The following is a 27,053-nucleotide window of genomic DNA, read 5'->3' as shown; positions in this document are numbered from 1 at the left end:
CATCTTACATTATTGTACATCAGCAGTCCACTGTAGGTGGAATCAACCTCCTGTAAAAGTGCTGAAAATTCTCGCTTGTGAAGGGGGCGAGCAGCTATTAAATTAACTATTTTTGTTAGAACTGACATTAAGTCATTTAAGTCAGTGAATCCTGCCTTGGCACATAAAGCCTCCTGATGGATAATACAATGAAAAGGCACAATCGCATGTCCAATAGCTTCTGTAAACAATTTCACAAATCCAACATTTTTCCCCACCATGTTTGGGGCACCATCTGTCGTCACTGACACAACTTTAGATATATCAATGCTTAGGTCGCAAAATGTTTGCATAACAACCTTACATATTTCGCTTCCTGATGTACTTGTTGGCACTGATACTAACTTTATCAACTCTTCTCTCATTGTGTGACCATCAGAATATCGACCAATAATGGCCAACTGAGCATGCGATGTGACATCAGTAGTTTCATCAAGAGAGATGGAAAAATATTTACAATTCCTTATGTCTCTCTTTAATTGCTGTTGTACGTTTGTGTTCAGTCTCATTATTCGGTCTTTTATGATATTTCTACTGAGTGGTAACTCAGATATTCTCTTAATAATTGCATCTTTATTCTGCATATCGTGAAATAGAACTGGCGCACATCTTAGGAGAGTTTCTTTAATAAATTCTCCCTCATTAAGCGCTTTTGCATGCTGAGCTATGGAGTGAGCAATGCTCAAACTTGCAGAGTTTAAATTTGTAGAGCCTTTCATAAATTTAAGGATGGAGTTAGATTGGCTCTTATAAAGGTGTAGCTTCCTGGAAATGTATTCCCTCCTTTCATCCTCACTTTTTTCCAAGAGCTGGGAATGATTAGTTTCAAAATGTCTATTTATATTCCATGTTCTGCTTACTACCGTTTCAGAACATAGAACACAAAATGATCTGCCATTTTTTTCTATAATGCCATACATCTCGCTCCATGTCTCTTGAAAGGGTCGGCCACTGCCACTACCACTCCCTTTACTTAACCTTTGTTTTTTATTTTTTGGGTGCTCCATCAGTGGGCCAGTGACAGCAGATAGAATTCTAGATAGCCAATTAGGGGTTAACTAGCCTAACAAGCTAACTGGCACAACCTCCCCCTCACTTATCTCAGTTATTGTGGGCAATTACAAGTCCATGGCACCCCAATAGTTGCTGCTAATGGCGCTCACAGTTTCTGTTGGCACTCCGCTGTTCCCTGCTGTGGTGCGGTCGTAACCGACAGTCCCAGGAGTAGACTCTCTGTGCACGCCTTACCTGTTAAATATCAAGAATATCTATCATAAAGGCCAAAAACAGTCTATGCTGCGCCCTGATTGCAACGGTCGCTAAGTGTGAAAAATGGTCATCAGTCACTTTTTTCAATGCCATTGTAACTCTGGTCACTAAATGTTTTCCCCCTCCTCAAGACTCCTCACTTCTTCCTTCATTCCTCTTGCTTATCTATCTTCACCTTATCTGTCTTCTGCTCTTTCCCTCTCTTCCTTCCTTTCTCCTTCCATCCTCTCTTCTTTGCTCACTCACTCCCTTCCCCCTTTTCTCTTCCTTCCTTCCTTCCTCCTTCCTTCCTTCCTCCTTCCATTCTTTCAGCTTCATTTCTTATCTACCTAGCCTAGCCTAGCCTAGCCTATCTACCTTCTCTGTCTTTCTGCTCTTTCCCTGTCTTCCCCTTACCTCCCTCCCTCCCTTCTTTCCTTTCTAGTTCCATCTTTTCTTCTTTCCTCTCTCCCTCCCTTTTTCTTTTTTCCTTCCTTCCTCTTTCCTCTTGCCTATCAACTTCATCCTCTTTGTCTTCCTGCTCTTTCCCTCTCTTCCCCTTTTCTTCCTACCTCCTTCCCTCTTTTCTCCCTCCCTTCTTCTTTTTCTTCTTTTTCTTCCATCCTCCTCCTTCTCCTCCCATTCTTTCTCCTTCCATCCATCTTTTCTCCTTCCATCTTCTCCCCCCCTCCCTTCTTCTTTTCCTTCCCCCCTCCCTCCTTCCTTCCTCTCCTTCCCTTTCTCGCACACAGGAAGGGGAGGGGAGGCTTTCTAGTCACTTTCACAGCATAATTTCTTTATCTAACTTTTAAAAAACAGCAAATCAAACTTGAGATTTTCGTAATCTGCGAAGCACCAAGTTATTATCTTCTGTTGTTACAAATTCGCAGCTACTCCATTCTTTCCGATAGGGAACTGCATTTCCCAAGATGCCTCAGGTCCTCAAAGCGCTGAACGCGGTTTGGCAATTGACTCCAGCGAGGCCCGGTAGCCTCGCTGGGGTGGCTGTCAAGGCGCTGAAAGCGGAGCAGACGCGCCGTTTGTTACTGCTTCCAGCAATCGAGACGGACAAGGGAAGCGGCGGTGGCGGACGCCAGCAGCGACTGTAACGACCGCGCGGGCGAGGTGCGGAGGAAGAACGGAAGGTCGCTCCCGCCCGCGACGACGGCTCCAGCCATGGACGAGCAGGCTGGCCCCGGCGTCTTCTTCTTCAACAACAACAACGCGCTGCTCTTGCCGCCACCTCTGGGTGGGAAGCAACCAAGCCTTGCAGACTCGCTTCCCACCGCAGCAGGCTTCTGGCGGCTCCCGGGCAGCGATCCCACTGCCATCCGCCCGCCCCAGACTCCCTCCCTCCCTCTTGCAGTCCGCCCCATGAGAATCCCCCCCGCATCTTCAACAACAACAACGCGCTGCTCTTGCCGCCACCTCTGGGTGGGAAGCAACCAAGCCTTGCAGACTCGCTTCCCACCGCAGCAGGCTTCTGGCGGCTCCCGGGCAGCGATCCCACTGCCATCCGCCCGCCCCAGACTCCCTCCCTCCCTCTTGCAGTCCGCCCCATGAGAATCCCCCCCGCATCTTCAACAACAACAACGCGCTGCTCTTGCCGCCACCTCCGGGTGGGAAGCAACCAAGCCTTGCAGACTCGCTTCCCACCGCAGCAGGCTTCTGGCGGCTCCCGGGCAGCGATCCCACTGCCATCCGCCCGCCCCAGACTCCCTCCCTCCCTCTTGCAGTCCGCCCCATGAGAATCCCCCCCGCATCTTCAACAACAACAACGCGCTGCTCTTGCCGCCACCTCCGGGTGGGAAGCAACCAAGCCTTGCAGACTCGCTTCCCACCGCAGCAGGCTTCTGGCGGCTCCCGGGCAGCGATCCCACTGCCATCCGCCCGCCCCAGACTCCCTCCCTCCCTCTTGCAGTCCGCCCCATGAGAATCCCCCCCGCATCTTCAACAACAACAACGCGCTGCTCTTGCCGCCACCTCCGGGTGGGAAGCAACCAAGCCTTGCAGACTCGCTTCCCACCGCAGCAGGCTTCTGGCGGCTCCCGGGCAGCGATCCCACTGCCATCCGCCCGCCCCAGACTCCCTCCCTCCCTCTTGCAGTCCGCCCCATGAGAATCCCCCCCGCATCTTCAACAACAACAACGCGCTGCTCTTGCCGCCACCTCCGGGTGGGAAGCAACCAAGCCTTGCAGACTCGCTTCCCACCGCAGCAGGCTTCTGGCGGCTCCCGGGCAGCGATCCCACTGCCATCCGCCCGCCCCAGACTCCCTCCCTCCCTCTTGCAGTCCGCCCCATGAGAATCCCCCCCGCATCTTCAACAACAACAACGCGCTGCTCTTGCCGCCACCTCCGGGTGGGAAGCAACCAAGCCTTGCAGACTCGCTTCCCACCGCAGCAGGCTTCTGGCGGCTCCCGGGCAGCGATCCCACTGCCATCCGCCCGCCCCAGACTCCCTCCCTCCCTCTTGCAGTCCGCCCCATGAGAATCCCCCCCGCATCTTCAACAACAACAACGCGCTGCTCTTGCCGCCACCTCCGGGTGGGAAGCAACCAAGCCTTGCAGACTCGCTTCCCACCGCAGCAGGCTTCTGGCGGCTCCCGGGCAGCGATCCCACTGCCATCCGCCCGCCCCAGACTCCCTCCCTCCCTCTTGCAGTCCGCCCCATGAGAATCCCCCCCGCATCTTCAACAACAACAACGCGCTGCTCTTGCCGCCACCTCCGGGTGGGAAGCAACCAAGCCTTGCAGACTCGCTTCCCACCGCAGCAGGCTTCTGGCGGCTCCCGGGCAGCGATCCCACTGCCATCCGCCCGCCCCAGACTCCCTCCCTCCCTCTTGCAGTCCGCCCCATGAGAATCCCCCCCGCATCCCAGGTTTCTCTCTCAGGGTAGGGAGGCTGCGGGCTGGCAGTAGCCGCCGCGGGCTGGCTTCCCCCCCCCCCGCCCCACCTCGCCTCCTCCACTAGCCTTTGCTTTGTCCCTCCACAGTAGGGTGGCTGGGGGGAGGAGGCGGCCCGCCCGCCCAACTCCGCAAAGGGGGAGAAGGAGAGGAGGGCCGTCTCCTCCCCCCAGCCGCCCTGTGGAGGGACAAAGGCTAGTGGAGGAGGCGGGGGGGGGGGGAAATCCAGACTCCCGAGGGAAGGCCTTCCCTTGCTAAAGGCTGCCGCCGCCCACTCTAAGCGGCAAAGCCTCCCGATTCCCACCGGTTACTCACCAGTGAAGCAGCAAAAGCAAACAGCGAAGTCGAAATGAAATGGAGACTCGTGCGGCGTGCTTAAGCTGACTCCAGCCAATCAGTGAGCTGGCTAGGATGCCGCGTGCTTAGTTTTCCATCCCAGCCAGCTCACTGATTGGCTGGAGTCCAGGCCAATCAGTGAGCGGCAGACTGGGCTGGCTTAGATGGGGGAAAGGAATGAGCGAGCTAGCGGCAGCTAATGATGGGCGGGAGATCCAGCGAGCGCCGAAATAAAGCGGGGGTTTTTGAGAAGCGGACGGGACGCGGGAAAAATGATGAAAGATCGTTCCTGTCCCACCAAAAGTGGGATGTCTGGTCACCTAGGGATGAATCCTGTGCGTGTCACCCCAAATGCCTCCGCGTGTCAGCACTGACACGCGTGTCATAGGTTCGCCATCACTGGACTAGCACATATGTGATATATCCTTTAGAATGTCTATATAATTTATTTAATCACTCAATTTTAAGTTTTTGTTTGTTTGTTTCATGTGGTTTATAGGATCCTTACTATAGATTTAATGATCTGGCCTACAGATGGATCTCTTTGGATAACTGGACATATAGCAGAACATTCAAAGCTCCTTTGAATATCAGGTATGTGATAAAACAGGTTTGGACTGCACATTTGCATGCATTAATCCAGGAATAACACACACACACACACACGGAATACAGCAGCATACATCTTTGAACAGAAGAATTACTGATCAAGGTACTGGATTATGAATCACCTACCATATTTTTCGGAATATAAGGCACACCTTTTTCTCCCTTAAAAGTGCCTGGAAGTGTTGGTGCTCCTTATACACCGAATACAGCCATTTTTGGCCTCCCGAAGCCCCGCCCATGCATCACATTTATGTGAAAAATGGACCATTTTTCACAAAAACAGAGGCGTTTTTGCCTTCTCCTAGCCCCCAGCAGCCCCCTGCAGGCTTCAGCAGGGCTGGGGGAAGGCAAAAATGGGGGCGTTTTTGCCTTCTCCCAACCGTGCTGAAGCCTGCAGAGTGCTCCTGAGGGCTGGGGAGGACAAAAACTGTTTTTTCGTATTTACCTGTTTGAAATCTTGGTGTGTCCTATAGTCCGAAAAATAGGGTAACTTATTTCACAGATTCGTTATAATGATAGAATTTGGTAGTGGGATTAGAATTGTAACGAAGGAATATAACAAATAAAATGATTCAAAATTCTGTTTTTTGTTATCTTTTCTGCAGCACATGGCAAAAAGTGATATTGGTTTTTGAGGGGGTAGATACGGTAGCACAGATTGTGATAAATAACATAACTGTTGGAAAGACGGATAACATGTTCCAGACATATGTGAGTATCCTTTTTTTTGGAGGAGGGCGGGATAGTGCTTCGTTAAAGTCACAGAAGAGAACAAAAATAGACACATCTCAAATTCAGGACATTTCAAATGTTACCAACTTATTGAGCTATATAGTTTAACTCAAATAAGATAGCAACTCCCAATGCAGTGTGTAATATATTACAGTTGCCCTAAAAAGGTTTCCGTGACAGGAAAGAATATATACATTTGATGTGTTTTGCCTCTTCCGATCTCAATTTGAAATCTTGCTGGTGCTTTGCAGTGCGAGATCCTGCACTTTGATGTATACAGGAAGTTCTTAACCTTCAAACGCTCACTTAGCAACCCTTCGAAGTTATGGAGTGAAAAAAAATATCTTATGTACTTTACAACCCAGATTCAAAGTTGTGTTCACATTTTATTTATTTATTTATTTATTTATTTATTTATTTATTTATTTATTTATTTATTTATTTATTTATTTATTTATTCATTCATTCATTCATTCATTCATTCATTCATTCATTCATTCATTCATTCATTCATTCACTGAATTTTATATTGCTGCCTATTCACACATGGCAACTCTACAGAATATAAAACCTCATTTAAAACAATAAAATTGATAAAAAAGAATCAAATTAATTAATATAATAAAATTACCACCACCCCCCGCCCTGGCGACAGCACATCACACAAGCCATTTAATGGGCTCCATCCTGCTCTGGGTTTCCCAGGACAGCTGGCAGAAGCTGGTCCTGCATTTTTCACCTGCATTTATGGATGTTTGTAGCAACTCTCAGTCATGGGACAGTGATTTATGACTCTTTTTTTTTGCTAGAAACTGGCATTTACTTCCAGTTTTGGCCAAAAATACACATTGCAGACACTGGGTTTACTTAACAACGACATTATTCACATTCCGACCATTGTGTTTGCTTAATAAACACTTCAAAAAAGGTGGTAAAATTGATTTGGTCATGTGATGACCCTCTTAATGTTTGGTTAATGTATTAAAATAAAAAAGTGTAAAATACAATTTCCCCCCAACCAACTTTGTCAGCTCCTGAAATTCAGCCACAGACCCTGAGGTATTCATGAAGTCCGTGAAGATTAAAAGCCCTTGAATTAAAGGAACTGTGTAAGTTTAACCCAAAGAGCTGAGGTGGCGAAGTGGTTAGGGTGCAGTACTGCAGGCCACTTCAGCTGACTGTTATCTGCAGTTCAGCGGTTCTAATCTCACCGGCTCAAGGTTGACTCAGCCTTCCATCCTTCCGAAGTGGGTGAAATGAGGACCCAGACTGTGGGGGTGATATGCTGACTCTGTAAACCGCTTAGAGAGGGCTGAAAGCGGTATATGAAGCGGTATATGTCTAACTGCTATTGCTATTGCTAAAGATGACGGTGCTAAAGAGAGATACAATATCAGTCTTCTCATATCTGAAGGGCTGTCCTAAGAAAGAGAGTGTGAATTTATTCCCCATAACTTCTGAGGGTATGACAAAGCCCAGGAGCTTGAAGCTTTCAGAGGAAGATTAAAAGTTGAAATATGAAGAACCTCATGACCCTGAGAGCTGTTGTCAAAGAACAGCCTGCCTCCTGGAACTGTAGGTGGTCCATCTCTGAAGGTTATTAAACAAATGGTTGTCCAACCATTTGTCTGGCATAGTCTGAGGATTCCTGCCTGGCCAAGGTATTGGGCCAGAAGATTTCTACAATCCCGTGTATTATTTTATGCATTGAAATATCCCTCAAAGAAGTCAGAAGTGCTTTAATCCAGAGGTCCCCATCCTCCGGGCCATGGGCCGGCACTGATCTGCAGCATCCCAGCAACCAGGCCGCGCAAACAAGCTAAGCTCCATTCACAGGATGCAGGGAGCACACAAAACCACACCCCCTCCAGTCCGCACAAATACTTTCGTGCACAGAACCAGTCCCTGGTGCCCAAAAGTTTGGAGGCCGCTGCTTTAATCTCATAAATCTTTGGAGATGGGCCATTGCAATTTGTTCCCTGCTCCTTGAGCGATAGTCAACACAAATTGTATTTAGAATAGATATGTCCAGGGGAGAAATGCTACCGGTTCGGACCGGTTCGCCTGAACCAGTAGTAAAAAAAATGCTACTGGTTCAGGTGAACCGGTATTTCCGATGATCAGCTGTGACACGCGATTTATATTAGCTAGAAAGCAGGATTTCCTGCTTTCTAGCTAATCTGAATCGCATGGCACAGCGGATCCCCCCCCTTGCTGTTCTACTTACCTTTGCAGGCGTGCTCAGTAGCAGGCTCCACCCATCTGCCCAGACATCATCATGTCTGTTTTTAATGCTCTGTGCATGCGCACACTCACATTTGCGAACCGGTAGTGAAAGTAAGTAGATTTCACCCCTGGATATGGCCATGGATAAAGAAAAACATGCACACCTCCAGCCATTGGTTTTCTGTCTTAACTGCTTAGAAGCAAAAATTAACATGACTATTTCACCTACAAAGTATCTGATCTACTGAGAAAACCCTATAATTTTTTCCCCCTCTCAAATATTTATTTTATTTCTTTAAAAAAAAAACACGAATATTTCATCATTTGTCAATCATTAAGACATTGAAGTACAATTTTTTTTGTGTGCCCCTCCCTCCCTCCACCCCCCAACCCCCTCCTCCTTCCCCCCCCCTGACTTCCCAGAACCCATACACGGTGTGGAATTACTAACACAGTCTAAAATCTATTGAGAAAAAAGAAATAAGGAAATTAATGACATTCTGCATTGACCTTAGCTTCTTCTTACTGAACTAACTTTTAACAGTTTAAATCATTTCTGATCTTAAGCATAGGCTAACTGGAATTTCTTGGTCCCGTATTTATTTTGTATATAGTCAATCCATTTTTTCCAGTCTCGTTTATATCTCTCATTTGAATGATCTTTAAGATATGCCGATATTTTAGCCATCTCGGCTAAGTTTGTCACTTTCAATGTCCATTCTTGGATTGTAGGCAAGTCTTCCTTCTTCCAATATTGCGCCACCAACAGTCTTGCTGCAGTTATTAGGTGCAGAATCAAATTAGTCTCTACCACTGTAAAGTCAGTACATATACCTAGTAAAAATAACTGAGGAATAAACTTTATCCTTCTTTTAAAAATATTTTGCATGACCCACCATATTTTTATCCAGAATGCCTTAACCTTTTGGCAGGTCCACCATATATGATAATATGTAGCATCGAGAGAACCACACCTTTCCTCTTTTCTCTCCTGCTTTACCGCCTCTCTATTATCTCTAAACTTATCTTCCATTTTAATTGTCTGTGCATTAAGAGCCTTGCTTAAATTACTCAGGAAAAATTCTTTCGTTAACACATCCCCAGCAGGGGGCGTAGGAAGCGGAGGCTGCAGCTTTGTGCCAGGCACTGAGGATGTGCCCCTGGAAGTAGAGGGTGACGACTTCAAGTTAATATTTGGTTTTGAAGCCATTTCAAAATTTATCTGCCTGCAGTTAATAAAACTCTATTGCCTGAATATGCAGCTTTAAGTAAAGAGGCTGAGTTCCCCTTTTATTTTGAAGTTTAAGGCTTGGCAAAACTTTCAGTGAGTAAACATTGTAACAAGACCGTTCAGCAGATTCATCACCATTTAACTTCCAGATAAGCAAGATTAATGAAGGAGTAAAATTCTTGTAGAAATGAAACTAATTAAAAAGCTTCTGCTGGCCTATTGTGAAACCAAAACAAATGATAAGCAATCTCTTTTGTTTTGAATTCTTGTGAGAATTAACAAAAAGTGTTCGTTATTACCGGAGAAACCAGCCTGCTCGGCGCCATTTTAAAAGCCTCTAAGTAAATAATTTTTCGGAGGAGAAAAAGAAAAGAAGCTAAAATGTTGATAAACAATTATTGTCCACGCAAACGGATTCAGCTCGTGATAAGATTAAATCAAACGAAACTTTGAACTGAGTGGGGGAGACCTACTTTGTCCCGCACAAGGCAGTTTGAAGTTCCCAGCACGGACAGCCGTTCTGCCTTGGGCTAGCCCCCCTTTCCCTGCAAGCACAAAAGCTGCAAAAATCAAAGAGCATTTGCCAGCAAAACAATTTCTTCTTTCCTTCTTGCCTGAAGGATAAGAAAACCTGATAAGACGTCAGATGGAAGATCCTCTAAACAGGTACGTAGCCAGGAATTCGGAGGCAGCTGTTTTTTTGCTGCCACCACCAGCAGGCTCCTCCCAGGAAGTCCAGAAAACCCTATAATTTTTGACTGGTCAATTTGAGTCCCCAAAATGCACATTGAAGACGATGAAGAGGAATGATGACACTAGAGATCATCTCTACCAGTTCAAACACAAAGGCTCATGGACATCAGAGTGGATGATATGCCAGTAACACCCTATTCTATCCCTTCAACTCAGAATGAAATAAAAGCCCTTATATACAGATTGCATTTTGGGGACTCAAATTGCAGAATGAGTAGTTTCCTGGTGATGGGAATGGAATTTCTGTGTATGAATGTAACTCCACAAACACAGCCAACCTGTATTTGGACAGATTTAATTGATTAAATCTGGAACACTTAGATTGTTCATCCACGTCTCTATGATACAAATTAGGTTAGCTTGCTTAACGAAACTGACATAATTGATCATAAATCATAGATTGGAAAGTACCTGAGGTAATCACGTCCAACCCTGTCCACAATGTAGGATTCACTGCAAGCACCTCCCCTTCCAGATTGATGACTGCCCGGAATGTTTTCTTGCAGATTAATTTGATGTTCAACAGCAACATCATGAAATGAGTTAGCCAATCAATGACTATCTGGGTCATCAATAAGATGAGGTAACCTAGTGCTAGGAGCAGCTTTTAGATGCTGTATCTCTTGTGCATGAAGAGTATAATAAGAGGGTAGAGATGGGAACACAAGGCATCTGTGAGGCAAAAAAAAATCCCTCCCAATACTTTCCTGAAGCCACTTCTGCAGAAAGCTCAGCATTGCTTGAAAAGCACCTCTTCTGGTAACATTATTGTAAAATACGGGGCCAATCAACAGCTAATGACGCTGTTGTTGCTATTATCCAGAAGGTTTGCTGTGCTCGGAGCAGAAAAATCTTTCCGTGGAGTTCCTTTCCTTTGGAGAAATATGAAGATAATCATACAGCAAACCAGCAAATCATCCTTATTTCTTAACAGTGCCTCCATATGTGGTATACATCTATAAACCAGGGGTAGGCTTCAAAAATTTTAGCAAGGGGTTCTCTTCCTGGTTGCTGGGTGGGTGTGGCCATGCCTGACATGGCCTAGTCGGCCTCCTGCACCATGGCAGGAGGGGGCTTTTTGCTCTTCCCGGGCTCCAGAGCCTTTCCTCGAACCTCCGGGATGGTGAAAACGCCCTCCCCAGGCTCCAGAGTGCTGAACTTCTGGTAGGCCTGTTTTCACCCTTCCCGAACCTCTGTGCATGTCCTGCGCTTACCTGCATTCAAAATGGGCCGTGTGGGGGACTCCTGGGAGGTGTGGGTGTGGCCAGCCAGGAGTGGGATTTGGGGGATCTCCGAACTGCACAGAATCTTAGCTAGAGGTTCTCCTGAACCCCTCCAAGCCTCCGACGGCCCACCCCTGCAAACAGAAGAATCCAAGTACACATAACTGAACCAACATGCAAATGACTCTGTGCACCAGAATAACTCATTCATTTTGTCTACAATCTCTCTCTCTCTCTCTCTCTCCCCCCCCCTCTCTCTTTTGTTGGTCTATCTCTGAAATAGAAATTTGATGTTACTGATGTGATCAAGGAAAGCAACACAATCCAAGTTCATTTTTTGTCTGCTATTTTATATGCTGCACAACAAAGTAAAATTCACCAATCATATAAAGTGCCTCCAGAATGTCCCCCACCTGTGCAAAAAGGAGAATGTCACGTGAACTTCATCAGAAAGGTAATGCTGTTGTGTGCCTGTAGGTTATGAGAATGATGCTCAGAGGAAATAAATCCTACAATTGTCCTTGTTTGGTGATTGAACTCTATCACTTAAATTAATAATCCATAATCAAAGGATACTTTTATAGGTCAACCCATAGTTAAGCAATGGGATGTCCTTTGACTTCTTTGTTATAGGTAGCTCTTGCTTAATGACTGCTCTGTTTAATGAATAGCTACTGAAAAATGTAGCTTTATGACTAGTCCTTGGGCTAATGATTGCCCCAGTGTCCCAGTGGTCACATAATCAGCATCTGAGTGCTTTACAACCAGCTTCCCACAAACAGAGTCAATAGAGAAACCGGCAGTGAAATTGCAAGTTGCAGCCACAGATGTCTTGCATAATAACTGTGGATGATTCACTTAATCATCATCATAATCATTTGCTTAATTATTTGTTTAATAATAGCCTAGAGTGACCTGTCCCAATTGTTGCTGTTAAACAAGGACTACCTGTATTTTAGTTGTTCATACTTACGGTGTGCCCAACTATGAACTTTAAATATGCTGTGATTGCTTTTTAGAAGTAAGTCATAAAAGTCATATTTTACTGTGCTATGTGAAAGTAAAAGAGAAAATTGCATACATTGGATTATGACAGGAAATATATTTGCAGAATTCATGACATAGCTGATAGACTTAGATTTTTATTTTCCTCATGTAATACCCTAAACTTGATTTCATTGAGAGCCACATAAGGATTGTGTTTGACCTCGAGGGAGCGGGAGGGAAGGGTGGGCATGGCCAGCTCGATGTCACGCCTGTTGCCGCCTGTGGGGGCCTGAGCACTCTGCCAGAAAAAACAGCCTCCTATAACCCTCTGCCAGGGAAAATGGACCTTGGGAGAGCCGCATGTTGCCCTCCCGAGCTCCGTTTTCTCTGGCAGAGGTGCTGCAGGCCTGTCCTTCCCTGTTTGCAGGGTGGCTCTGTGGGCCAGATCCAAACAACCTGCGGGCTGGATCTGGCCCCCAGGCCTTGAGTTTGACACCCCTGCTCTATATAGTTAATATTAAAATGTTTTTCCCCTTTATTTAAAGCTCATTTAACACAGTATATAACACACTTTATTGAGACATAAAGCATTTAGAAACAGAAATGGAGACTTTTCAGTACAATGAAAAGTTTATTTAGCACCAATGATAACAAAATAATAATAGAGAACAAGAGAGTTCATATAATCCATGCCAGAAAAAGCCAGTTGTAAACTGTTCCTAGTTGGGGTAATTTAAATAGAATGGATTTTTTAAAAATAGCCAACTCCTATTCCTTTCATGAATGGTGTTTCATGACGGAATCCCACCAGAGAAATTTCAACAATGAGAAAAGATGCAAACTGACTCTGTGAAGTTCCAAAAGACACCGGCAGACTTGTAAAAATCTTGGCCAATCAGCTTTGTTTTCATTTTCTGTCCCCCATGTACCAAATTACTTATATTATGCAGTCTGTCCTGACACTTTCTGGGAAGTGTCACCTAATAAGACATCAGATCTTATTAAGCTATTTTAAAAGGGTGGTGGGATCTATTTGAGGATTATTAGAAGATAATTCCCAACAGCTATTATTCAGTTCAGTCATAACGCCTAGAAATGTATTCAAAAGACCAGCCGATCTTGTTTCTGTAAATATTAGACAGAACAATCCTCTCCAGTTTATCTGGATACAAGTCCTTCTGTGTTCAAGATGACCTACTCCCTAATCAGTGGTGGGTTCCAGCCGGTATGGCCCAGTACAGCCATACCGGTAGTAGGTGGGAGCAGTTGACAGCGTATTGGTATGGTGGCCGGTTTGGTCCACCCGCCCGTGTTCTATACCTGTTTTTAAAGCAACCGGTCAATTGTGCACATGTGCACAGCGTGCGGCGCATGTGTGACGTCTGATAAGCAGCTGGGTGTCGCAGGGGCGATAGAATGTGCATGCGTGTGCAGCGTGCATGAACGAACAGGACACCCAGCCCCGTGAGCAGCGTACCAGTAGCAACAGGGAGAGGAACCCACCATTGTCCCTAATATGCATACAGTGTTTAGAATTGCTAGAGAGGCATAGCCAACATTGTGAATGTGATATTTTCCTGCAGCTCGGCGGGAGGGGCTACAACAGGGTTAAGTCACAGCCTGATTGATCCAGAGACTGAGGGAATTTTCTTAAAGTCACCATCCTTCCCTATTGGCTCCCAGTTTCCTCTCAATCTCCTGGTTCAAACACTGGTTTTTGGCTCCTTGAGATACTAATAATTGCTGTTTTAATTCGATTAATTGGATACTCCAAATTTCTAAATTATCAGACTGCTGGCCATCAAGTCTGCTAATCAGTCTCATAAGGAGGCAGGGCTCCCAGTCCTTGCCTCTGGGCCGAAGGGGCTTGTCCGACTCCTGGGCATGCAGGGGTGACAAGCTCCTATTCGCAGCCGAGACTCCAAGAGGCTTTAAGGCGACGAGGTAGGCAAGAGGACGGAACGCGAGCTGCATCGCCGGGATTATTCTAGGCGCGCCTTAAAGCCGCCGCATCTTAACAGCTTGCCGCGGCGGAGGAAATTGGGCGTGTCATTCTAGCCTCGCCAAACGCGACTCCTAAGAGCACTTTGTAAGCCTGTGCAGCAGCGCGGCCACACGGCCAAAGCAAGTTGGAGCAGCGCTAATAATTGACTTGCCGGAAGGCTTCCACCTCAGAGTCAACTTACCGGGCGGCCTCTATTTTTGCCACGAGGCGCGATGGCCATTTTGGAGCAACCTCATGATGCCAACCTCGGCACGGGCAAGGCCTACATCGTGAGCGGGCTCCGAGGCGGCAAGAGCCCCTCTGACCGGCAATGCAACCGCATATCGAGGCCAAAAGGGCTCTGGTTCGACTTCCAAGCAGATCCAGCCACGTGAGTGAGGCATGGCCTCTACAAGCACTGGGGCGACGCAGGGCCCTGAAGGGAGCAATGGGGAGGAGAGAGAGGAAGGTCAGGCCAGGTTGAGGCCTAGGGTGATGACTTCTAAGCCATCTGCGGATCAGTGTCCCTCTAGAGCCACAGTAAGAGATGAGCTCCGCAGACAGAAGGCTTTGGAGAAGAGAGTGGCCAGAGCTGAGAAACTATCTCACCATGTTCGATCCACTTCTCCAGACCGATCCAGGTCTCCGGTGGGGCCCATTCCTCCCCCCTCTTCCTCTCTTCCTAGGGGTTTCAGTCCTTCATCCCCTTTTGTCTCCCCAGCCAGACGTGGAAGGCAGGTGACCTCCCCTTCTCCCCCTATTTCCCCTAGATCATTTAGGAATGGGGATGGTGATCCTTCAGATAGGGGATCCAGGGATTATCTAGCTCCCTCTCTCCTAGCCCCATAAGGTCCGTAGTGAAAAAAGTTGGCGACGCTTATAGAACCAGTTCAGGGATGTGGGCGACTGAGTTACTACCTACTCGGCCAAACCGGTCCAAACTGATAGGAACCCACCTCTGGCATGGCCCAAGAGCAGTGGTGAGTTGCAGGCAGTACGCTCCAGTAAGGTCGTACTGGACCCTGCCCGGAGCACTGGATGCTGTTCCGGTACGGTGCTTTGGAGGACCCACCCACCCGCCCGACCTCCTTACCTGTCTTTTAAGGCTTCCACGTTTCGTGCATACACATGGCACGTACAGTGCCTGTGCGACGCTACACCGAGCAGCTGGAGCGTCGCGGAGGCTCACGGAGGCAGTAAGACACATGCGTGCGCTGTGTATGTGTGTGCGCATCAATGTGGATGCTGCTGGGCCCATTCCAACCATACCGGTTGGAACAGGATCTGGAACCCCCACTGCCCCAGAGCATGGAACAGGCAAATATGTGTGTGAAACTTTTTGTCTGTGGGTAAGATGTATTTACTGATTAACGTGATTTTGAAATACGACTGCTTCTTTTGACTCTCTCATCATCCCAACACATTTTGTAAAGAAAGACACTTGAAAACAGCTGCTGCCTTTTTTTCCCTGAAGGCCTCATCTGTCTGATTTTAGGAGCTAGTCAGGTGTTTTCGAACACCTGCTATGGGTGAATGTGCATGGGCCAGTTGTGTGAATCCTTAAAACCTCCCTGCTCTTTGCATTTAACTAGGAACAGGCCTTTGTGCCAATGTGCAGTGCCCATGGTTGATGTTTGTGACTTTTAGAACCACAAGCTTCAATTCATCTTGGACCGGAGCATGGTTCTTCTAAATACCAAGGCATACCAGTGCATGATGGTCACCGACCTCATTTTCTTTTTCTTTTTTTAAAAAAGCAATGAATAATCCCCAGACATACTGTATAAATGTATGGGTGTCTGTCTGCCTATCGAGAGAGAGCGACAGAATGAATTAAAAGTGACTCAAATATGTGAGAGAAGGTGGCTTAGTGGCTCAGTGACTAAGACGCTGAGCTTGTGAATCAGAAAGGTTGGCAGTTCGGCGGTCCGAATCTCTAGCATCATGTAACGGAATGAGCTTCCGTTACTTGTCCCAACTTCTGCCAACCTAGCAGTTCGAAAGCATGTAAAAATACAAGTAGAAAAATAGGGACCACCTTGGTGGGAAGGTAGCAGTGCTCCATGCACCTTCAGCATTTAGTCATGCCGGCCATATGACTATGGAGACATCTTCGGCCAGTGCTGGCTCTTTGGCTTTGAAATAAAGATTAGCACCACCCCCTGGAGTCAGGAATGACTAGCACATATGTGCAAAGGGAATCTTTATCTTTACAGATATGTGATCCTATCTGAGAACCCGGATCTTTCAAGATTTGTCTCTCTCCTGAAATTTTAGCCATTTTAATTAAATAAAAGCGACAAATACTTTTAAGTACACATGTCTCTAATGTTTATATTTGGACACCCTTGCTGTTGCACAAAACTGGGCTTTTGCCAGTTGAAACGATTGATCACCCTGGAGTATATAAATTATGCTACAGCCTCTTTCGTGTATGGATTAGTGCTTGGTTACTCAGAATGGCATGGTCCAGAAGGGCGAACTGAGTTCAAAGAGGCTGGGGAAAAAATCTTTTTTGAAGTAGCTCATGGTATACTGGTAACAGTGAAGAAAAATGGCATGGTTGCATTCTACACTTGGCAGGCCAGTTCAGTGATAAGTATCAGTAGCTAGAATGACAATGTTTTCATTACATGGAGGTAGTTGTTAACCACCAATGTGCAGGAACTCTGCAAACCAGACCTGCCCTGTGGATCGTTTGTCTTCTCTGACCTACTATTATACATTTTGTGGTAGTGTATATAAGAAAGTGAGGATATCAATCCTTTATTAAAAATAAATAAACTTAACCTTTAAGTTGATAGAGCAGGGATATGGAAGTAAAAGTTCTAGGAAAATGAGAGAGATGGACAGTAAAGAAGTACAAAATAGAATAGAATAGAATAGAATAGAATAGAATTCTTTATTGGCCAAGTGTGATTGGACACACAAGGAATTTGTCTTTGGTGCATATGCTCTCAGTTTACATAAAGAAAAATAAAATAAATACATTCATCAAGAATCATAAGATACAGCCCTTAGTGATAGTCATAAGTTACTAATAAGCAATCAAATTATACTATGAAACAAATAAAACAATATAAAATTTAAAGATACAAGCAATGTGGTTATAGTCATAAGTAGGAAGCGATAGGCACTAGGAAGGAAGAGAAGAATAATAGTAATACATTCTTAGTAGGTAATATGACAGTGTTGTGTTACCTACTAAGACTATTACTATTATTCTTTTATTGTAGGTTTAGGTTTAGGTTTAGGTTTATTAGCATTTGTAGGCCGCCCTTTTCCCTGGGGGGACTCAGGGCGGCTCACACAAAACCGGGAAGGGGAAATACAAACATTAAGATAACAACATGTAATAAAATAATAGACAACATACATTCATCATTCGGGCGGGGTAACTATCCTTATCCCCAGGCCTGACGGGCGAGCCAGTTCTTCAAGGCTATGCGGAAGGCTTGGACGGTGGAGAGGGTACGAATCTCCACGGGGAGCTCGTTCCAAAGGGTCGGGGCTACTGCTGAGAAGGCCCTCCTCCTTGTAGTTGCCAGCCGACACTGGCTGGCCGATGGAATGCGGAGGAGGCCTAGTCTATGGGATCTTATAGGTCGTTGTATTCTTTTATTATTCTATTATTTTATTAATAAATGAATAATAAAAGTGAGTTTACATTAAATGTCTACATCATTCCTCTGGTGATCAAATTATATATATATATATATATAATGTAGAATTTTAAAATGATTTTATAGCACATGAAGGCTGGATTCATGACTTTATTTTTGATATCTGCCTATGGCAATTCTGTCACCTACGTTTTTCACGGAGAACCTTTAGAGTAGTTGCCACATGCAGATTTAGGATTTAGAAGCGTGTGACTCTAGTCTGAAACTATTTCCCTTGCTGTATTCTTACCAGCTGCTTGTATAGATTTGAAACTCATCATTTGCATCATGACCGCAGTCAAGCTGAAAGGTGGTTGGTATAGGGAATGGAGAACTTCTGTTCTAAGAAATGGTTATTCCCAGGGCTCTAAACTAGAAATAGGCACAATGCCTGCTTCACATTACTTGTAATTTGATCTATTTGCAGGCAAGCCAGTTCCTGGGATGTAGGGAACAAATGAGGCAAGTGCAGTGTGTGTTGCCAAAATTAGTATAGTTCAGCTAGGGTTATAAATTTAGATGGTAGGTCACAGTGTAAAACTTTAGCAAGGTCGCTTGTATGCCCAGAGGGGGGAATTATGAGGCCATGTTTTGGGTATCTGCTTTGTTCGCAAACAGAGGTAATACCGGACGCCAAGTTTCAGTTGAACCGTTTATTAGTAAACTAACATAGAACTACGACAGATGAACAAGAGAGACCATCTGACGGCTATTTGTAAGACCGCTATCGGCGGCCAGCCAATCCGCGGCTACGTTTAGCGCGCCTGTCCCCCGGCGCGCTGGAACCAATCAGCGAAACTCGACTCGGCCCAGGTTGAAAGTCCGAGGACTTAACAGTATCTGTCCAGAGAGTGGTCGATAACTTTTTTGCCCTAATGTTTTTGTGTGATCAGAACCTCACATCCGAGTGAAATGTATTCTTTGCATTAGTTTACGGATCAGTTCAATGGACTCATGTAAAGTTAATGGAAAGCAGCGCGGCGGTTAAAGTTTGGTGCCGCATGGATAATCTGATTCTGGATGTCTCATTCTTGGATTACTGAATTATGTTAAACTTACGTTTTTCTAAAACCTTAATTTTAGAAGCTAAACTCCTGAGGGTGTTTTTCTTCAAAAATAGGAACTAAGTGGAACTAAGTCTTTTCTGTTTCTTTTGTCTGCCCAACATTTTTGTTTATTTGCTTGTTCGTATGGGGACTGGCAATAGGAGCCTCCAAATATTATTTCAGAAGCATGGTGAAGTTGCAGGGGAAAAAAAACAATTTTAAAAGCTGTTTTCTCAAGTAGAAACCTGCAAACTTCTTAAAACTCAGGCCATACAGCATGATCTCATCCCCAAATTAATAGAAATTTAGTGAAATTTTGACAGTCATAAAAGAAAACGCTGCAAGGGGCCTGTCATAAGCTACGCTGCCAATCTTTTAGTACAGTGCTTTTCTCTGTGGGAGCTGAAATTAAGGAACCTTGGATCCAGGAATAAAAGTCTTTGATATTGCTATTCTAGCTATTCTTTTTTCTTTTGCATGGTAACATATACATTTGCCATCATCCAGAAATGGAATGTAGCGCTTAACATGCTTTCAAAGCAGCCTCACGCTCCAAGTCATATGACGGCTTTGTGTAGCATGACATAGCATCTTTGTGTAGCGTGACATAGCTTTGTGTAACATCATAGCTAGCATGTGATGAAATGTCTCTGTGGATGCTGCCCACATGCAAGGTTCTATCATTTCATTCGTGACCCGTCAAAACAGCGCTCGACTAAGTCGCGCCCGATTAAACCGCGTCGCTGACGTCATCAACAGGGCGACAACAGCCAGAGCGGAGAAAGAAGGGTGCTTTAAATAGCGCTTTGAAAGCAAGCCGATTCAACTTAAGGTAAGGGTTAGGTTTAGGGTTAGCTTTAGGGTTAGGTTAGGGTTAGGTTAAGGGTTAGGGTTAGGTTTAGGGTTAGGTTAAGGGTTAGGATTAGGTTTAGGGTTAGGTTAAGGGTTAGGTTTAGGGTTAGGTTTAGGATTAGGTTTAGAGGGGTTAGGTTTAGGTTTAGGGGTTAATTTTAGGTTTAGGGTTTACAGCGTGCTTTTGTCTCCGCGCTTTGTCGCCCTGTTGATGACGTCAGCTACGCGGTTTAGTCGGATGCGGTTTAGTCAAGCGCGGTTTTGTGGTGGAACCGATTTCATTTGATAGTTTTTCGTATGGAAGTGCCACTCTATGGGATAAAAGTTAATGTGTCAAGTGGTCCTTTGGAATTTCTAAATCTCAGAGAACAAATTATTTTTGAAGCATGTGAATTGTACTTAACTATTTTTTAAGCATAATTGATATTTAGTATATTTTTGAACTGGGATAGTAGTTGTAGCCAAATACATATGACCAAGGCATGCTACAAATATTGGTAGACAATATATAGAGATATTTATAGCTCTACATATTGTAGAGCGGTGGGATTCATTTCCCTTCCCTACTGGTTTGCAAATGTGAGTACATGTGCCACGTCTGCACATGCACATCGCTTTCTGCATATGCGCAGTGCTCGCGCATTACGACAGGGTGGGTGAGCGGAGCCTTCCGCAGCCGCCGCTACTGGTTCGCCCAAACTGGAGAGAACCGGCTGAATACCACCTCTGGTATATACCCCCCAGATGCTCCTTCGCCTGATTTCTACAGAATGACTGGGAATGCAGCTTTCAGAACTTCGACATTATATAATAAGAAGCAATTATATAATTGCAGAGACCATAACTGAAATGGAACACTCTATTGAGATTTTATGTCATTGAACTTTCTCTTGGCCCACGGAGCAAGAGGCCACTTATTTTCAATTCTAAGATTGGAAATACCATCTGAAATAAATGCCGGAAAAAAATGTAATTAAAGAGAAAATTTTACTATTTTTATTTATTTTACTTTGTATAATAAATTTTCACAGATTCTATGAAAAATCCAGAAATTCAAAAATTCAGCCTTTCACAATGGATTTCTTTAGCCTAGGAAGCATATAAAAAGGAAGCTGTGTTAGAGTCACCCTCCAGCCATACTGGCGAATGGCTTCTTATTTATATTTCTTTCTGTTCACTGAGGTTTTTAGTAATAACAACAACAACAGTAATAATAAATAATTCCCTTTAGAGATAGAATGGGCTAGAAATGCAGTTTGTTTACAATGTATGTCAAAACTTGTTCATTTCTTGTACAAGTATGAGCAATCCACAAGTCACTTTCAACCTTCAGTCCTGTTTTGTGATCCCCGCTTACTCAAATCTGGCAGCAAATTCAATCTTTTCTTTGTAAATAAAAACCTTTGCTTCGCCACAATTCCACGAAGCCCACAAAACTCCAGAAAGTGCCTCCACATTCAATTTTGCTGCATACGGTGTTGTTGTACCGTATCTCTGTCCAGCAACCAACCCTGAAATGTCTTTCAAAAAAATAAAAAATAAAATAAAAGGCAGATTCCCCTGAATGTTGCAGAATCTGGTGTTTTCCGATTACAGGCGCTCATTGTGCAGTTCACGTTGTGTTTTGTCCTCATTTATTTCAGGAGCAGTGTTCATTCAGCTGGGACTGGGGTCCCTCTTTCCCCACTCAGGGTATTTGGAAGGATGTCAGAATTGAAGCCTATAATCTTTATCACCTTGTCTACTTCTCTGTGACTCCTTTCTATGGTAAGTATTGCCCTCCTAACTCTTGACTGAGCATGGGAAACAGTGGGTTTTTGGATACTTTAAAACCTAAGAAAACTATAGGTGGTCCTCGACTTACAACAATTTGTTTAGTGACCGTTTGAAATTAAAACGGTTCTGGAAAAAAATGACTTATGACTATTTTCCACATTTACGACCATTGCAGCATCCCTGTGGTCACGCGATCAAATTCAGAAGGTTGGCAACTGACTCATATTTATGACCATTGCAGTGCCCCAGGGTCACATGATCCCCTTCTGGGACCTTCTGACTAGCAAAGTCAAAGGGGAAGCCAGATTCACTTTCCCCCTGTCTGACTAATTCAACAACTGCAGTCAGTCACTTAACAAATGTAGCAGGAAAGCAATAGCAATAGCAATAGCAGTAGACTTATATACCGCTTCATAGGCCTTTCAGGCCTCTCTAAGCGGTTTACAGAGAGTCAGCATATTGCCCCCAACAATCTGGGTCCTCATTTTACCCACCTCGGAAGGATGGAAGGCTGAGTCAACCCTGAGCCGGTGAGATTTGAACCGCTGACCTGCTGATCTAGCAGTAGCCTGCAGTGCTGCATTTTAACCACTGCGCCACCTTGGCTCTAAAAGGTCGTAAAATGTGGCTTAGCAACATAAATTTGGGGCTCAATTGTGGTTGTAAGTCGAGGACTACCTGTAATGGCCTTTCTTGTTCATGAAACTTTGACTGAAAACAGGCCTCTGTAGTCATAGTCATGAATGTCAAATGAACATTGATTTTTTTAGCTAGCCTAGAACAGTGTTGGCGAACCTTTTTGTAAAGGCGTGCCAAAATTGTGTGCACATGAGCTATTGCGCACATGCATGCATGCACACACCACAATTCTATGCGCCCCATCCACCTGTGTATTCATGCGTGGCCCCTGCTCCACAGTGGGGGAGTTTTTGTCCTCCCCAGACTCTGGACTCTGGAGGCTTTCTGGACTCTGGACTCTTCAGAAAGCCTCCAGACTCTGGAGGCTTTCTGAAGCCTGGGGAGGGCGAAAAGGCCTTCCCCGGCTCCCCAGAGGCCCTCCATCCGGAAGCTGGAAATTGATCATTTCTGAACTTCTCATTGGCCCGTTGGATCCATTTTTCACCCTCCCCAGGCTTCAGGAGAGCCTCTGGAGCCTGGGGAGGCAAAAAACAGCCCAACAGGCAAACTGGAAGTTCATTCCCGAACTTCCAGATGGCAAAAACGACCTTCCACACCCTCTGGAAGGCTGAAAATCACCTGGCCAGCACACGCATGTGTGCTGGAGCTGACATAGGGCAATGCCTCGTGTGACCTCAGATATGGCTCTGCGTGTCACCTGTGGCAGGCGTGCCATAGGTTCGCCCTCACGGGTCTAGAATCTTTTTGTGTTTCTATAAAGAAAGCCAATGTTTTAGCGATCTGTCTTCAGTTGTGTGCTTACCTCTTTTTCCAGAATATAAAATTGATTTTATGAAGGGTTTCCAGTAATTACTGTTGGATAATTCTTCTTAGATTCATAAATTGTATTGTATCACAGACTTTGAACATTGCCTGTTCTCCTTGTTTTCACTTAACAGCCTTCTTGCTCTCCCTATATTAACTGCTATTGCTATCCTTCGTCTCTAGCTTGTCTATTATGGACCTTCTATCAAATTACTTCCTGTGCTTTGAACAGATGTTGTCTTTCTTTCTTTGCTTGTCAGCTCATTGCCCAATTTCCTGAAAGTTCCTTTTCTTGGCTGTGCATGTTCTATGAAGGCTTTCCTGAATAAAGGCTTATGATGAAAGTGTGTTAAGCTGGATACAAAGGTTATCCAAAGTGCAAGACCAGCACATGAATCAGTATTTAATGTATTTAGAATTGGCTGTAAAAATGAGATATTACTACACGTAATCAGGGAGGAGTACTCTTACAGTCCAGAATATTGAAATGAAAAAAAAAAAGATTTTTTTATAGGTGCTCTCCGTATCTAAATGCTGTTTTAGGCGTGAAGATAGGTTTCCTGCATTAAGCATGGAAAGAGTTTGTATTTCTGATAGACTGCCTACTACTCTTCCATTTGACTTTTAAAAGTGATTCTTACTATTACTGAGCTGTGGTGGTGCAGTGGTTAGAATGCAGTACTGCAGGCTAATTCAGCTCACTGCTAGGAGTTCGATCCTGGTCAGCTCAAGGTTGACAGTGACACTCTTCCATACTTCCGAGGTAGGTAAAAGGAAGGCCCACCATTGCGGGAAGCAATATGCTGACTGTAAACCGCTTAGAGAGGGCTGTAAAACACTATGAAGCGGAATATAAGTCTAAATGCTATTGCTATTATTTTAAAATACATAAATAAGAGATTATCATGTTGCAAAGCAGAGTGCTGGTGCCAAGGCTCTTGGGGGCCTTCTCTGAAAATACAGGAGGTGGTGGCTACATCCTTTGCTGAAAGTTGGTCTTAACGTGCTTAGAAGACCAAGATAAGGTGGTTAGTTGATCAGGAGAGAAACAGCAGGGAACAATCTCACCAGTTGGCCTTCTGGCTTCGCTTACAAAAGAAACCATTTTGTGAGCAGGCAACTTCCCTTTTCTCTGTGGTGGCGGTTTTTTGTGGCAGCATCTGCAAGCTGCTCTCAAAATCCTAAAATGTTTCTGGTCACACTGCTGTTAAGTAGTGTTGTCAAAGATTTGTCTTTGAAATTCTGGGCAGATGCTATTGAATGTAACTGAGGTTGGTGACCGATAGACAAACTCAGTTTAAAGCAGTTTATTAAAGCAAAATTAGAGCTGGTTGTAGAATAATATCTCTGGGGAAGAATTCAAGGCTCCATCTTCCTACAAGTTTATACGTTTTATTATTTTGAGGGGATAAGGTAAAGGTAAAGGTTCCCCTCGCACATATATGCTAGTCGTTCCCGACTCTAGGGGGCGGTGCCCATATCTGTTTCAAAGTCGAAGAGCCAGCGCTGTCCAAAGACGTCTCCGTGATCATGTGGCTGGCATGACTTAATGCCGAAGGCGCATGGAACGCTGTTACCTTCCAACCCATGAAGGTTCCTATTTTTCTACTTGCATTTTTACATGCTTTTGAATTTTTAGGTTGGCAGAAGCTGGGACAAGTAATGGGAGCTCACTCCATTACACGGCACTAGGGATTCGAACCACCAAGCTGCCGACCTTTCTGATTGACAAGCTCAGTGTCTTATCCACTGAGCCACTGTGTTTGTTGGGGGGGGATACATTTTAGTTAATTATACTAGTGGGTAATATTGTCTTAAAGTAGAACTACAAAATATGATATGGGAGGGTCAGAGAGAAGGTTCATAAATATTTTACTTAAAAATACTTTGAATATATTTTTTTCTTAATTGTGCCTGAAAAAAGGTATTCCATTGAAGTTTTTTGTAGCATAAGAAGCACCAGGTTAGAAATAAAAACAAATTAAAACTGGCTGGGTTTTGAAGGGAAAATTGTTACTTTTCAAGCATGTAGAAAAAGTCTAAGTGTCTTTTTAACAGATTTACTAACTGTGGGGAGTCCCTTGGTGCTGCCCTCTATTTGATATGGTGACTTCTTAGATCATCCCTTCTTGAGATGGTAGAGCATTCATAATTTAGTTGTGTCCTAGGCTTTTGGGAGAAGAGAGGACAAATTATAGCATAACTTGTTTATCTTGCATTACTTTTTCTATTGATATATGTGATGTTCAATCTGTGCCTTTCTCAAACAGGAGCTGCTGAGATTAATGTAGACCAGGGGTGTCAAACTCAAGGCCTGCAGGCGGGAACCGGCCCCTGGGGTGCTTACATCTGGCCCCCGGGGCTACCCTGGAAACAGCAAAGGACCGACCCACGGTGCCTCTGTCAGAGAAAGCGGGCTCCCAATCTCCATTTTCGGCTGCGACGGCCTCCTGCAACTCTCTGCCAGCAAAAGCTCCATTTTTGCTGGCAGAGCAGGAGATTGGGGGCGCGCTTTACTGGCAGAGCACTCAGTCCGCCACAGGCACTCCTGACACGAGTGACGTCAAGTTGGCATGCCTACCCCAGTCCCTCAAGGTCAAACACAACCTTGATGTGGCCCTCACTGAAATCAAGTTTGACACCCCTGATGTAGACCATCATTCTGAATATCTGAGTTTTCCCCCAGATTTGATTTCCAATAGTTTATAGCATAAGCAAAGGTGTGAGGATAGTTTATCTTTAATAGGATCAGGCTTCCTACTCTGTTCTTCTGCAGAGCCACCAAGTTGCTTCCTGTCACTGATGGCCACTGCATCTTTCAGTTCAGTGGTGGGCTATTCTTACCGTCGCTACCGGTACGCTGATCGGGGTCTGTCCGTGCATGAGCCTGACGTGTGCTGTGCACGCTCGCGCTGTGCGCTGTGCATGCATGCGCAATCCACTGCCCCTGCTTGTTGGGACGTGCGCGGGCACCTCACGCTGTGCATGTGCACAGTGTGCCTTTTGGCATAAAAACAACCTATAGAGTGCCGGTGGGCAGGTGGGCCAAATGAGCCACTGTACCGGTATGCTCTCAGCTGCTCCCGGCCACTACTGGAACAGCCGTACCAGGCTGTACCCGCAGCAACCCACCACTGCTTCAGTTGCAAATTAGGTATAGAATTTTAAAAGGCTGCTTCTGTGCTGCTATAACTATAATAGTCTTGATGCAGCATTTATCTTCTATGTCTCAATCTATTATTCCTGGTCAATGGATGAGCATCTCAGGTGCATGGATCTAATTTTCTAATACTTGAAGAGGGAAGTCAGTGGCAGTGGCTGATATTTTTGTTCTGACTTTACCTGTTTATTATTGGAGTGTGGCCATTGCTAGGCTATTGAAAGGCAAGGTGTATCTTAACTAAGAAAAAGATGTGCACCTCACCTGCAGTCTCCATCCCCAATTGGGCATGACGGTCCATCACTCCTAGAGAATACCAGATCAGGAAGACCTTTTTGACGTAATAGAGTACGTAAAATAAGCATCGTATTTCATGTCTGCCAGCAATCAACTTTCTTGTTTTTATTTTTGTCCAGAGCGAAATATTCATCAGTGGCACCTTCAGATAGAGTCAAAGTTTGATGTTGTCAGCAAAAAGCCAATTGCTGGATTTGTGGCTGTGAACATTCCTGAGCTGAGGATCCAGCAGATGTTCACTGGGAAACTTCTTCCTGGAGAAGGCACTATTGTGTTGCTCGTAAATGTCAGCAAGGTGAGGACCACATCTGTTGCATGTGGAGAGTTTTCTTCTGCATGAAAATCAGTGCACCATTTGGTACATACTGGAAAACCATGTCAGCAAGCACAATCTAGACAAATGTTAACTGATTTTATACCCCATTTTCAGCGTGATTTTAATCCTTCCGTTGATTTTAAAGCAGTTGAGAACGAAGTAGGACTTTTCCAGTTTGCAATTCTTGCTTCTGTGTTTGCCTGGGAAAATATAGTTTGACCAAGAATCTA

The 27,053-nt window shown here is 45.0% G+C and overlaps 1 protein-coding gene across 2 annotated transcripts in view; it reads left to right on the top strand.

Moving 5' to 3' along the window:
• MANBA (mannosidase beta) overlaps positions 1 to 27,053 on the top strand; it is an 80,333-nt gene that overhangs the window by 14,991 nt on the left and 38,289 nt on the right. For both annotated transcript variants that reach the window (XM_087724160.1, XM_087724159.1), the window contains exons 2-6: positions 5,026 to 5,120; positions 5,741 to 5,846; positions 11,584 to 11,754; positions 21,475 to 21,598; positions 26,627 to 26,802. In XM_087724160.1, coding sequence (XP_087580286.1) covers positions 5,026 to 5,120; positions 5,741 to 5,846; positions 11,584 to 11,754; positions 21,475 to 21,598; positions 26,627 to 26,802 — 672 coding nt within the window. The remainder of the gene's footprint in view (positions 1 to 5,025; positions 5,121 to 5,740; positions 5,847 to 11,583; positions 11,755 to 21,474; positions 21,599 to 26,626; positions 26,803 to 27,053) is intronic.

This window comes from Thamnophis sirtalis, unplaced genomic scaffold (assembly GCF_051295495.1).
Source record: "Thamnophis sirtalis isolate CommonGarterSnake01/CBP01778 unplaced genomic scaffold, rThaSir2_p1.2 scaffold_10, whole genome shotgun sequence".
Classification (NCBI taxonomy): Eukaryota; Metazoa; Chordata; class Lepidosauria; order Squamata; family Natricidae; genus Thamnophis; species Thamnophis sirtalis.
This window is presented reverse-complemented; position numbering and strand designations above follow the sequence as displayed.